The sequence below is a fragment of the Cottoperca gobio genome, chromosome 1, assembly GCF_900634415.1.
Source record: "Cottoperca gobio chromosome 1, fCotGob3.1, whole genome shotgun sequence".
NCBI classification, from domain to species: domain Eukaryota; kingdom Metazoa; phylum Chordata; class Actinopteri; order Perciformes; family Bovichtidae; genus Cottoperca; species Cottoperca gobio.
This window is the reverse complement of record NC_041355.1, coordinates 5,114,198-5,129,157: the sequence shown is the minus strand read 5'-3', so window position 1 is coordinate 5,129,157 and position 14,960 is coordinate 5,114,198. Positions and strand designations below refer to the sequence as shown.

At 43.0% G+C, this 14,960-nt stretch overlaps 1 protein-coding gene across 1 annotated transcript in view; it reads left to right on the top strand.

Moving 5' to 3' along the window:
* The window catches only part of lrba (LPS-responsive vesicle trafficking, beach and anchor containing), a 169,979-nt gene that overhangs the window by 128,175 nt on the left and 26,844 nt on the right, over nt 1-14,960 (top strand). Inside the window, 4 exon segments of the mRNA XM_029434539.1 lie at nt 333-473; nt 1,781-1,900; nt 4,849-4,980; nt 4,982-5,002. Of these exon segments, the coding sequence (XP_029290399.1) occupies nt 333-473; nt 1,781-1,900; nt 4,849-4,980; nt 4,982-5,002 (414 nt within the window).

Below are 14,960 nucleotides of genomic sequence, written 5' to 3'. Positions count from 1 at the left end.
TTCTCTGACAGACTCCAGCTGCAGGGGCTCTGTTTCACAGCCTCTAAAAAGCACTCTGTGGGAAAGGATTGATCTCCGTCTGAAGGGAAACATCATCTAATATTCATTTGAAATTGCACAAAGGTTACCAGCTTCATTTGCCTCGCCTCAACTGTTATGCTGCAAAAAAAGCCCCTGAATGTATTCACGGTAAAATTTCAGTAATCCTTCCCCCGCTTGTCATTTCTCTCGTCTTTATCTCTGTTTTTCATGTCAAGCAGCAGTTCGAGGAAGTTGCAGGTTTCACTTTTTAACATATCTGTTTTATGTTTTATGTTTGAATTTCTCCATAGCCCATCGGTGCTCTGAACCCCAAGAGGGCGGCATTCTTTTCAGACCGATGTGAGTCCTGGGAGGATGATCAGGTGCCGAAGTTCCACTATGGCACCCACTATTCCACCTCCAGCTTCACCATGATGTGGCTACTGCGCATCGTAAGTGTCTATAAAAAGATGCGTCATTTTAAAATTAGCGGTAATTTGACACGCACACACATTATCTTGTGTTTTTTGTTATTGTATTATGCATATATATTTTTGTTAAATGCAATTTGTACGTGCAAGAATCCTTTCGACGGTTCCTTGCGTACAACGATTTTCCATGTGATTGAGTTGATCACCGCAAAAATAATGAAATGCATCCATTGTTTCCCTTTGGAGTTTCCATATTATCATTCAATTCACTCTTAAGTAGACACCTACTTCCTAGAAACACATTTATTTATATGAAATTGAGAGTATATGTATGCTAAATATTGCATCACACGCATATTGTCCCTCATTTATTGCTGCATATGATTTATTCCACTGAAGTCGTTGCCTTATAATAATAATAATAATAATAATAATAAAGTAAATAACAAAAAAAAACCAGTGCAATTAAATGATATTTTCTCCCCCCTTAAGCAAAAAATGTAAATATGTGAAGGATTATGACAGAATATGACGGAAGGATTATGTTATGTGATTTGATTTGTCTTTGAAGAGTATATGCAGTGTACATTTCACAGCGGTACCTTTTGTTGAATGGATGCCATTAATCTTCCCATACTGCACTCGAGGGAGAGGGAGGTTACTAAGTTTCTCCAACGTGCAGTTTTCTCCAGTTATTGTCCCAGTAGCTCACTGTCTCAGTGACTCCCAGTAGAGTTACCTCATTGATCTCCGCACATCATTAGTGGGCTTACTCTAAAGCCACTTTGCCAGAAACCCTCACTTATAACTCTCACTTAAAGATCAAACTTAACATCATACAGTAACTGAAATCTGTTCTACGCGACTATTTTTGTGTTTATTTGTGAGATTTTATATTGCGTTTAATCCCATGCTGCATGATGAGATACAATGTGGTTAACCTCGTACACTCCTTAAACAAATGAAGCGTACGTCATTTCAGGCTGAACTTAATTAGCTATCTACAGTATTGGTTTGTATCTGTGGCCCAGCATATTATGTCTGTGTCACTTGGGGGCTATAGCGTCAGAGAGACGGCTATTGATCTGTCCTAACAAGATTATACATGATTAGAAATGCATCAGTAGCACAAGTGTATTGGCTTTAGCGGTTCACTGGGATTATTGTTATTTCACTTGTTCATTTTTGGATTCCAGTTTGTCAGAGAGAGTGTAAAAAGAGTCAGATCCGTTGACTTAGTGCTGTATTGAACTGCAAGCAACATAGACTTTTACTGCATGTTTTAGTGCGCGACGAGGGATTGAAAGTGTTGTTTTCCTTATCAACAGGAACCCTTCACCACGTTTTTTCTCAACTTCCAAGGAGGGAAGTTTGACCACGCTGACCGCACCTTCTCCTCAGTGTCCCGGGCCTGGAGGAACTGCCAGAGAGACACATCTGACGTTAAGGTACATGTACGGATGCAGTGCACGGACACGATGTGAAAATACTTTCCTGGTTGACTTGTTAGAAGTTAGACGAGATAAAGGGCCGAGCACTCCAGGAGAATAAATCCCCAATCCACTATCCTTACAGACAAAGAAGAAAAGGTTTCAAAAGAGTAATGTCCAGTCACTACCAATCATTGTCCCTATGCAATGAAAGCTTCCTGGTCTTCTGATCAAAGCGTTGGACTAATCCTCATCTGTCCCAGCCGTCTGTCTCAGATTCAGCCAGCTATAACCTGGACTTGAATCCCTGCCCATCGGGCCCCCAAACTGTGCTGAGTTGTTGGATCTGCCCCGCAACAGCACAGGTCATTCTCATACTGAAGGCCTTCGAACCCCCCAGTGCACACTTTTAACTGCACTCCTAAAACATTTACGACTACAGTCAGACATTCTATGTCAAAGCTGGGTTCTGCTTGGTCTTCTGGCACTGGGTCAGTGGATGGGGGGGGGTGAACAGCGGTGGTGTTGGGGGGGGTTTGACGCTTGATTGCGTTTACCACCCCCCCCCCCCCTCCCTCACATCCCGCCGATAAAACATATGGATTGTGTTACCACGTAGCTGGCCAATGCTTGATTGCGAAAGCCCAACAAGAGCCCTCGTTTGCTCTCTCGGTCTAGACCTGTCAATGTGGATCAAACTGTGAGAGCTCAACCTCACATCAAAATAAAGTTTGTTTCCATGTTCAGTTTGAATTTTAGCATATTTTGAATGAGAGTCCGTCGACTTTATCCACTTGGACGCACACATTCATGTTCCAGGCAAAAGGGGAATTAGGGACGAGATGTATCAATTTAGTATGCTAAGTACACCATTTAGCTTTAGCATTTGGGCCATTGATAGCAACCCTCTGTCCCTGCCAGAGGGCAAAAAGCCCCAGTGTTTTCATACCCCACTAGTAAAGAAGGGGTGATAATAGGTTACAACACCCAGATTCAATGTGTCTCTAGCCTGGGTGACGCTAGTATGACCTCCAGTCCCCAATCCCCTGACCCCTAGTCTCAGCCCAAAGGCATCAGAGGGGGAGAGAGAGGAGCAGAGGGGTTAGAGGTAGCAACAGTGGAAGTGTAGCAGAGGAGCCCAGAGGCCAGAGCCCCTTCCAGTGACCCATGACGGGACAGGATTGGGGATCAGAGGGGCTGGCCTCTGACCACGCCGGAGCAAAGGGGCCACTGCACATAATGGCCCATGCAAGGCAGGCTTGAGTGTTGGGGAGCGAAGCCCTCAAGGTTTTGTTGGTGTGTGCAGATCTGTGTGTGTGTGTGTGTGTGTGTGTGGTGGGTGTTTGCCACTTCCAGCTCAAATTTACAGCAGGCTGCAGCCAGTGAACCTGGGTGAGCTGGGGGCCTCGTTAAGAGGTTGACCTTTTAGTTTTAGGTCGGGTTTTGTGGAGTGAGGAGATTTCAGAAGTGAGGAAGTGCTGTGTTGTTTTAAACCTGTGTGTTTGCTTGCTCATTTGATTGGGTTGATTTCACCCTATTGATGAAAGGTGGATGTTCTGTGCAGCTACTCTCAAAGAAGTGGTGATGCTATTGTTTGAGTATATTTGTATTTTTCTTTAGAGATCATGTTGCCTATGACCAGGCTCTTGAAAATCAGTAAAAAATGCTGAAACCTGATACTCGGGCTCAAGTTTTAGCACAGAGGATTTGCATGCTGTCATCATTGCTGCTTGCCTGACAGACTGGAGCAGCTTGGTGCTGGAGCTGGTTTGTTCATCTCTGATGTCAGACTGTCAACCATTTGGTATCTTTCTCTCCTTTTTTCAGAGCAACAGTCAGCACTTGTAGTCGTAGCGCTTCATTCACAGACAGCAGGGCCGCCATCAAATCCCCAAAACAAACGCTGTCAGTCACATTAGCGATCAACCAATCAAACCATCAAGATATTAGAACTTTCTAGACTGAAAATCACTACTGTTGTTCCTCGTCTATGCACAAATGTTCCCTAATGCGGTGAGGAATGAAGCCATGCCTTGTGTTTATAAAGTACATATTAAGATATATACCAACACGATATATTATCAATTTGATTATCAACTGTTTTACAACACACAGTTTTACTATTTACATGAAGCAGCCAAGAATTGAGACATCCTGGTCCATCCTTGTGTTTCATAATCAGTGAGACATACCCATAACCAAAACATTACAGTTTGGGCCCCCGAGGGTAGAACGAATTTATCTACGTACGTTTTTTTTTAAGCGCAAACTCAATTGCAATGTTTACACTCATTGTGGCACGTTCTGCTTTGTTAAGAATGACGAATGGCTCCAACATATGGGGTTACATCTCATGTCATAACTACATTTCTCCTCACTATCCGCCAGTTTGAAAATACTTAGTGTTGTTTGGGACAGCCAAATAAAATCATCATAGTTCGGAAAGAATTTGGCTGACTACTATCTTTTTCTGTTGTTGTGGAATGAGGGAGGGGGGGGGGGGGGGAGCAGAAAAAACAACCCTTCTTCTGCTGCTTGGATACAGACAAAGCAAACGAATACTGAGTAGTAAAAAACCACAACTAAGTGCATTCTCAGAGATTTTTGACATCTTCTATAGTGGCCAAAGCACAAATGCGGGCGGCAGTCAGAAATGTAATTACCATGAATAATTGTACAATTTGGAAAACTCCACTGTGTAACTGTAACAGACACACGCAGAGCAATCTGTAAATCATTTCTGTCCTGTATTTATACAGGGGATTGTCCTTCTGTTTTCTTTTAATTTCTTTTTTTGGGGTCTTCTTCAGCTCTCCTTAATACCCTTAGACATATTCAGATCACACCTTTCTAAATCTGACCCCTTTACTTGGGCTGGTTGGTGATTTCTCCGAGCCTTCTGTTTCAGAAACATCCTTCAGTCAGCATTATTTTTAAAAACGTGCCTCTGTGCTTTATCCATGCAGGAGCTGATCCCAGAGTTCTACTACCTCCCCGAGATGTTTGTCAACGCCAACAGTTACAACTTGGGAGTGATGGAGGACAGCACTGTAGTCTCTGATGTGGAGCTGCCGCCTTGGGCCAAGAGCCCAGAGGACTTTCGTACGCATCAATCGGCTGGTAAGAAACACAGACGGACGCACACAAATATCAAGTGTTACATTATTGTTATTGTCAAGATAGACTTTGTTTTTTATTTGTAACATCTACAAGTCGCTAGTGTTGTCACGATACTGGAATTTCTAACTTTGATACAATACCTTGAAAAACATCGCTTTACGATACCACAACAGCGATGGCATCCATTGTTTTTATTAAAAGATAAATATAACAAAGCTATAACATGACAACTAGGACTTTTCTTCAGCAGAATGACTGAATTAAACATAAACTATAATTAAAGTTGTTTTACATTAATGAAAACAAGCTTCTTCTTGAGGTGGAGCACATGTTCAACAGTGTGTGTGTGTGTGTGTGTGTGTGTGTGAACAGAGAAGTGATAAAGCACAGCTGTGTTTAGTGAAGTTTCAAATGTTATATATTATATTAATATGTTTAAAAAAAAGAAATCTATATTTTTGTCAACACTTCGAGTCACTGATACACATTGTAAACATACACGCACATTTCTGTCTCTGCCTCATGTGTCACATGACCCAGCCCAAAACTCGCCAGAGGTTTCTGCTCCTCCTATTTTTGGCTGGAAATGCTAATTCGAAGAGACAGTGTTATTTCCTGATCATCTCACAGTTCTTCCTGTTACCTGAGCCTCCCGCTCCTCCGACACGCCCCAGCTCTCAGATTGCTGTGTTGGCAAAGTGATCCGACATCACCTCACCTCTCCCTATCCACCTCGCCATCTCTCCTTCTGCTCTCGCTCTGTCCGCACACATCTGGTGCACGTTCGTGTGCGAGATTGCAACTGTGTCGGTGTGCAGGGAGATGATGCAGTATCCTGTTTCTGATCTCTCCTTCCCGCCGGCTCGGCCCAAAGCAGAACTATTCAGTGTAGTTATATGCATGTCGGATGTTGTCACTTGCTGTCATATTTTCATTGTAGATGTTCTCTCCTCTCTCATGCTCGCACACACACACCCACACACACACACACACACACACACACACACACACACACACACACACACACACACAGGCCACACTTCCCCTCAGTGAAATGTTTGGGGTAAAAACAGATGTAGCTTCCTGTGCGATGTGTGCCCACATTAGTAATGGGTGCTGATGAGGCTGGGTGTGCTCTGTGACCTGTGCAGTCTTGTGTTGGGATCCGTTAACCAGCCTGCTGATATGGCCAGGCCCCTGTCATTAATCACACACTTCTCCCTCTTCGGCTCTCAGCGTGGTCGAGGCCAAGGTGGTTGTATCCAGGGAAGCGTGTTCTCGAGGTGCCATGCTGTTTACTCGTGTTTAACTTCATTTGTGCTAAAGAAGAAATATACTCGTGTCATGTAGTGCTGAAACGATTAGTTTGTCAGTGGTTTAAGTCATTTATGTAGAAAACGACTTACTGCATAGTAAAGTGAATAACTAGGCTTGAGAGTGTTTAGACAAAACAAGTTAGAGATTTTTCAAAGGTTTCAGACATTTAATACTTAATTAATTAATCCATTAATTAGTCAAATAATTAACAGATTAACTGCTAATGACAATAATCGTTAGTTGCAGCTCCGTCATGTTTTTATTATAGGACTGTTTTGCTATTTTTTTCCCCCATTTTACTTTAATGTAAGTGTTCATTTCCATCTTTATTACTGCTCTCCCAAGTAAACATTGTTTAATATGCAGACGTGGAACATACTCACGGTAAGAATATTTGTAATTTGGATAATGTTATTGTATACTATACTCTAAAAAAAAATCTGTCAAAACAGTTGCACTGAAGAAACCAACTTGCCAGCGTCTGTGTTAATGTGCTCTGTGCTTCTGTAAGCACAAAGCGGCTTTTCATTGCCAGTTTAAGAGCGGCAGTCTCATCTACCTCTGCTCCCTCAGTTTCCTCTGGTCCTTTCCTTTGTGCCCAATTTAGCACTGCAGAGGCAATTAAGACTTATCCAAATGGTCTGCACTCATGCACAGCTACCTGCTAGTTACTGCTGCCAGGCTGATACAATTGCAGTCTGCGGTTTCTTTCTGTTCTGTCTGCAAATTGAGATATTGATCCAGTTTGGAGCCGAGCCCAGCAGGCAGGTGTAGTAGCAGAGACACTTAACAAGTTCAGTTTAAAAAAACAATAAAATAAGAGATTTCTTGAGTTCATGAGGGGTCTGTGAATAATCTGTAACCATGTAGTCACATCCTGTAAGTTTGTAACATTGCTGATCAATGTAAATGTGAAATTCAGATCAGATTGATGCATTCCTGCAAAGATGTTGGCATCACATGGTGTTCAGACATGAATACATATGTGTATATATATATATATATATATATTGTGAATTTGTCATGCAAAAACAGCATTTGGATTATGTCTAATAGAGGGTTTGATCAGTTAACTGTACGCTGTCGGTATTGGATCAGATTGTGTCATTAAAAGACCCTGTAGTCCAGTACTACAGCACACATACAGACAGAATCAAAGAGCCAGAGTACAGGAGGGTGGACGGGGAAGAATAGAGGAAAAAATGGGTAGAGGGAGGGATGTGTGGGTGGACAGGTCTCTGGTCATGACAGATAGCTGGCATTAGAGGGTGTCAGCTGGCGACTGTGGTACTGTTGGGAGAGAGATGAGCATAGTGGAGAAGAGAGAGGAAGACTGAAGGAGGTAATGGGCTGTTTGGCTCTCTTTAGCTTGTCTGCTGCTAATGGCCTCGCAACACAAGGATAGACAGCAGGAGAGAACACGCAAACACACGCAAATGCACACGCTCCTACAAATACACACATGCCTGCTGTCTCTACTCCGGTTATGAGCCCTAGATGATTAACAGCTAATTAGGGCCCAATCTGGAAAGGCCATTAAAAGCCTCTCACAGTAAAGGATTGTGCTGCTGTGCAAAACGGCAGCTTGTTTTTGTTGTTGTGAGTGAGAGTCGCATGGTTGGTAATAAAAAAAAAATCCAGCTGAAAGTATAAACATTACATCAAACTGGAGCCTGGTTTATATTGCTCCGGTGTCTGAAGTGTCATAGTTCATCACTAACGTTTAGTAAAAAGTGTGTGCCTTCACCGATTGTTGTTTAACCTCTGGCTTACACAAGACTGAAGCCTCCAGTTGAGTTGAAAACCGTGGGTTTGACGTGTTTAGGAACTTGGATTGTAGACAGACTAACTGGAGACAAAGCCCCTCTGCGCCTTAAGTCAAGCATGCACCTTCACTACACTGAAGTGCCTACAGTATAGTAAAAACGTTTGCTTGTAAAGACACACTCCCTTTTTTTTCTTTTTTTTTGACCCATCACAAATCCACACACAAATCCACGCAGAGACACGGGGTCTTGAGGCGGCATGCCACAGAGATCAGGGGCTGCTTGTTGTTTTTACCAGTAGGTCAAAGGAGAGGTTAAGAACTTGATCCCTTCCCCACCAGATAACTACATGTCTCTGGGCACTGTCAGCCTCTCTGACATTCCACTATATATGACCACATCTCACTTCTCAGGTCTGCTAACCATTAGTGCGATAGCAGGTGATCGTGTGTATATGCTTGCTAAGTGTGTGTGTGTATTTGTGTGGACATGAATCTTTGCCTGTGCTGTCATGTGTCCAGGCTGCTACTGGTGTGGAGCAGCCTAAACCGCAGTGTGTTGCAGCAGCCATCTCCTTCTGTGGATCGTCTAATGGTCGACTGAGTTGAGATTTTAGAGGATGTGATTTATACATTAAAGGCAGAATCCCTAAAATAACAATGTTACCTCCGCCAAGGAGGTTATGTCTTCAGATCGGTTTGTCTGTCTGTCAGCAGAATTATAGGCAAAAAAAACTACTGCCCCGATTTTCATGAAACTTGGTGGAGGGGTGTAGCATGGGCCAAGGAAGAACCAATTACATTTTGGACCGGATACGCAAATGATGTTCAACTTTCGTTAACGTTGCAAGAAATATGCTGCAGTCATGTGGTGTCGGAATAATCGGAAGAATAAGTTCCTGGGAACTCAGAAACGGATATCAAACTCTCTGAGCAATGAAATACAATGCCTCTTCTAGTGTCCGTGTTGTTTCCACATCAATAATAACATTTTTGTAATCAAACAAATATATATCTGGATCATTGGGTGACCAATCAAGGTTTTCCCAGATGTTCTGCATCTGTTTCGAGGCAATAGGTATCTTTTCAACACTGATTTGTCCAATCCTGACGAACAACAAAGACTGCCTATTTTGTTTCCTGTGAAAAGGTGGGGTGCAATCACCATCTAACCCATTTGAACTCTACAGGGCCCATTTGCTGCTGCAGTTCACATGTTTGGTTCCCTTCAGTCAGCTCTGCTCTTGTAGCGCTGCTGACAGACCTGCAAACCACACACATGGGAGAGGCGGGCAGCACATTACTTTCGGCCTTTTCCCCCTTATAAAGCATGGGCTCACTCAAAGCAGTGACAGAAACATCAGTTAAACTGCCCTCACAGAACGAGTGAGAGACTTTCCTCTTGTTGAATGGGCAGAGCCAACTGAGTGATGGGTCATAAGTTGATACTGAGAGGGTTGACCACAGGTCACCACCACATGTGCTAAAACCTCACTGTAAGTAACACATCTCTGCTCTATGGATGTTAGACGGCAAACTAACTTGTGCGATTCTCTTAAAGTTATCCTTTCTACCATTCTGTTATTAATTGTGATATAGAGAATAATGCTTGTGCTTAGTGTGGACGTTGGGACAATAAAAGCTGTGTCATTATGACGGGAAGCTTGTGATGCAAGGTGTGTGTGCCATTCTATGACTGGAATAACACATGTGTTGTATGTTGCGTTCCTTGTGGACATATTGGAGTTTTAGGAACCTGCAATCTTCATGTTATAATTTCTGTTGTGACTCTTTATCTTTCCTCCATTGCAAAGTTGGAACATGATCCTCTAACATGATGTACAAATGTAAGTTCACAGTCAGTAACCTTCATTTGACAATGGAGCCCTCTCTGTTGCACTGCACTGACACGTTTCTTAAGTAATTGTTTGTCAGATGTAATTGTGAAACCCACATTTTAAGAAATGCTCTATTAAATGATATTGTTGATGTTGATATTCAATCAGCATTGAATCAAATTACTCATTGAATAAACAACGACTCAAATATTCCCTGTAATGTGAAACACTTATTGCCACTACTGACAATCAACTCCCTTCATCAGTCTCAGCAGCTCTAAGAGACTTTATGCTTATTACTTTTGCTACACACACACACACACACACACACACACACACACACACACACACACACACACACACACACACTCCTTATATGTAAAACTCATTGCGAAGCCTCAGTAGCACAAGCTGCTGTATTACAAATGCTCAGCAAGAAATGGCAGAGATGGGATGTCATCAAGTTACTGGTTAAGGAGGTTAGACTTCAAAACTCATTCTTAGGACTTCGTGGATGAATAGCAGGTTAATAACTGACTTGTATATGACCGGTAGTCACACAAGGAAATGCTTCTTGAGGCCCAAGTTGTTCTCTCTTCTGAGGCTGTTGTTTGTTAGTGTATCAGGTTATGTGTTTTGATTTTTAAACTTTAAAACACAAATTCTCTCTGCTAATTTTCACTTTTGAACAATGATGGTATGCCTCACACTTGATCGTCCAGCTGTAATGTGGTCACCCCACAGTAATCTTGCTTGCAGAGGTAAACATCTCCTGCTCAGCGCTAACAGACACGTGTCATATTATTATGAGCCAGATCGCCTTTACCGCCAAAACCCTATATACTCACACTATCGGCGTCTTTGAAAGTCCTTTTGTGAAGTTTGTCAGTTTTATATGCTGACAGCCATTCGCACTTACAGAAACTATGTCATCATGGCAGATAAGTCCATGATCCTACCAGTGTATGATCAAGGAAGGGGAAAGAGGGTGTTTGGGGTCCTATTTGCCATCTGATAAGGTCATTTACAAGACTTAGTGTTGTGGCCTCTGTTTAAATCATTATAAACTGGATTGGCACTCGGCGAGCACAGACCACCACTAACCCGATCTCGCATGTTAACTTAAGGGGAAAATAATTAGTGTATCCGGCCCCGGGATTCGGATCCGCTCCCCACCCTTCCACCAAGTTTCACAAATAAAGTATTTTTGTCGTAGTCCTGCTGACAAACGAGCCAAACTGAAAACTTAACCTCCTCGGCGGAAGTAAGTATTGTTTGCAGTACGTACAGTGGCTGTGACTTATCCTCCACAAGACATACAGCCAGACATGATAGCTCCCCAGCGCAGACCACCAGCTACACAAAGTCAAAGATCACGACATGTTTACATTCACCTCTCATCCGCACTGCACTCTCCGATCAGACGGCCGCTGGGTCGCACAGAATGCCGTTCCCACCAGCCTCCACGTCTTATCCTCTCAGGAACCTCATGGGAGTTCTGGTGTGAGCTGAGGTAAACCACTGCAAGGACCGCTAAGATATACTTACGCACTTGTGAATGACTGAGTGAGTGAAAAGCCTAACGTCGTCTAGCCCAGTATGGCCTCATGTAACGGAACACAGTTTACCATGTTAGCCTAGCGCTAATCTATTCCCCTGGTGTCTCCTCTGGAAGCCTTGTTGTTGGATGGGAACTAGCACGTGGGGTATAGGGGGGTTATCTGGCTAATATCAGGCAGCGCTCACTGTAGGGGTATTGTCATGCATAAGGGCAGACATGTTTACTGTGTGCTCAGTGTTTTACGAGCTGTCCCCCCTCGTTCTCTGCCTCCCCCTCTTCCCTATCCTTCTCCCCCTTCTCTTCTTCGTCCTCCTCTTCAATGACGTAATGGAGGAGGCCGATGAGAGCCTGAGAAATGGGATGATCTACTGCTGCTGACATGCTCACTCACTAATGTTGTCCTTCTCCCTTTTCCTGCACTCCTCCACTCTCTCATTTTACTTCTGCCAAAGTCTACAGAGATGGTTTTGTTGCAGTAGAAATGTATTTTATACTATTATCACAGCATTTAGGATGTTTTCATCGATCAATCTAATTCTTTTTGATTAATTAAATGTTTGTTTGTGGAATATAAAACATCAATATCAATCATTAATATGAAAATATCCAAAAGTTATTGTAGTAAATTTATATTTTTTCAATTTACTCTAATTTAAGACCCAAAAAATGATCAACCATCAAACATGTGGAATGTTTGCTTGTTGCAGTTACATTATTGCATTTATTTATTTTGGTTCCCTTAAAACACACACACACACACACACACACACACACACACACACACACACACACACACACACACACACACACACACACACACACACACACACACGAAGCTGCAGCTCCACATAACCCAACACCCTAATGACCTCTCCTTGAAGGGAAACTACACTCAAGCGGATCAGTGAGTTCATTCATCCTAATCATCTCCGCTGCGTGTTGAGATGCCTCCTCTCCTTCAGACAGACAGAGAGACCGTCCAGTCCTCCAGCCGACTCCATAATCATCTGAGACATCAATGCCCCTCTCAACAGCAATCCAAATATTCCCTCATTCAGCACGCTCTGAATCCCGCCTCAGTGGCCCTGTGTTTAATCAGCTCTGACTGTTGACTTAGCGTTTGCTCACTTCATCCTATTGTGGATGTGTCTTATGGCCCTGGTGATGTATTTGCTAGCTTGTTAGCCTCTTGGCGTGGAGGTGGACAGATGGTTAGATTCTCTGCAGGTGCTTGTTAGCTCTTGTTGGGAGTATAGTAGACAGTTGTGAAGGAGCTTGTAATTATTTCCCCTTGAAGCTGAAATATTTTCCTCAAAATATTTGAAGACAAAAAAAAACATTTCTAAATTTCTAAACTCCCTGTAACCACTTTTCCAGATGATCATTTTTTGTTTTGCTGCGTCACATTGTTTGTCATTATCGAGCATTAACTAAAAACTATAGAGTAGACAACGACCACAGCATTACTGCACCATGTGCTTCATCCATTTACTTCTCAATCAGGATTGTTTACTCCATTGTCTTTGCTGTAAATTGGACCACTTTCGCAGTCTACACTACGCCATTTGTCTGACTGAGACCAAATCCACCATGACATGTTTGTTTTGGGGAGATACTTTCCCAATCACTGCTCATTCTCCTTCTTTCCACCCCATAACATGATAGTCTTGCTTTTCAAGTGGATGAGGGATAATAAGAGAGACGGGAGTCGTGAGTGAGAGAGAGAGTTGGGGTTTGAGTTTCAGGTTCCACTTGCCAACGAGTGCCTCCGTTGACCCATAGCCAGAACTCTCACAGTTGTGACCTGTCTAATTAGTAGAGCAGGAAGGAGGGGGGACTGAAGTAACGCACACAACCCATCTGGGGTTCTCTCGGTGTGTGAATATGGGAATAAAGGAAATGGTTTGTTAGCTGTGAGGCTGCTCCACGGCTCTCATTCCTTACGTCACCCGTTGCTTTTTTTTCATTCCTCTTTCCTCTTCCATGTTGGGGGGGGGGGGGGGGGGGGCGCTGCGCTCCCCTGGCTGGCAACAGGCTTTCTTTGCCTGCTTCAAAATGACAATCGGCTTCTCATTTACAGCGAGCTAATAAGCCCTTTAATCAGAGTGCTTGTCAACCTCAGGGCAAGGCAACTCCAGAGGAGTTGATCCAAAGGATCAGATGACTGGAAGAAAAAGCAGCAGCAGCAGCAGCAGAAGGAGGAGGGGGGGGGAAGAAAGAGAGTAGCGCTTAAAGTGAGAGAATAAGTAGAAGGGAAAATGAAAAGGGGCTGTTGAACTTGGGGGGGAAAAAAAGAGAATTGAAACAAGAGATAATAAACTTGTATTAAGGCAAGAAGAATAGACTGGCTTCCTCTGAGGATGGTCATTTTGTTGTAACACACAGATTTAATGAGAAACGCTCACAGTAAGAATACAATACGACTGAACAAAACTTATTTTCATGTGAAAATACATGATGTCTCACCCACACACACAGGCACACACACACACACACACACACACACACACACACTGAATCTTTGTTTCAGGATGTTTTGATCAGCTTGTTCTTAAACAGTCATTTTAGTATATACAGACCTGACAAGTGTTTGCTTTATTCATCCGTAATCGATACAAAAGAAAACAGTCTGCCGCTGACAACACTCTGCATACAACATGTGCGTTAGATTAGACATCCACACCATCAGTGACACACACACACACACACGCAGGCACATGCGCGTGCGCTCACATCACCGTTGGCATGCAAATGAGTGGATTGATTTGTTAAGTGACATTTTAACATCCTTACAGACAGCTCTCCATAAGTCCTTAAAAGGGTTTTTTAGGGCCAATGAGGGAAAGGAGGAGAGCATTCAGTGTCACCTCGTTAAAGCCAAAGTGAAATCCAGCTCAATCCAGACCATAAAGCTAACCACAAACCGCAGCGAGGCCAAAAACTTCACTGATAGGCCCGGTGCAACTCCTGCAGACCTGTAGCACGGGCGATACTTTTTTCTTTTGAGCAGAGAAGTCCAAAGTGAAAAGAAAAAAAGGTATAAAATAAATCACACCCACTTGCAAGCAGGAAAAAAAAGCATTCCAAGAAGGCTGTGTGGAGTAGCCACTGAGTCGAGATCAGACGTTCGCTCCTCAGGACTCCTGAGTAATCCTGAGTAATCCTGGTTTAATGTCCACCAGCTGGTTAATTGCAATCATTTGGTGTCTCCGGTCTGATGTCTCAAATAAGAATAACATGTCTTGCATGAGTACATCTCTCTCTCAAGAGTAACATATTGACAGACACATAGTCAAACTGTCATTCTTGGGAGTGTTTTTGTGCCGGGGTTTTTTTTTTTTTTTTTTCGGCTGTAAATTCACACCACAGCTACAGATGTTTCAGAAAGGAAAGCATTAAAGTAATCTGAGACTTACACAAAGAAAAGATGTTAATTATCAAAGCCCTGCAAACTGGCAGACCGGCAAAATAAGCATT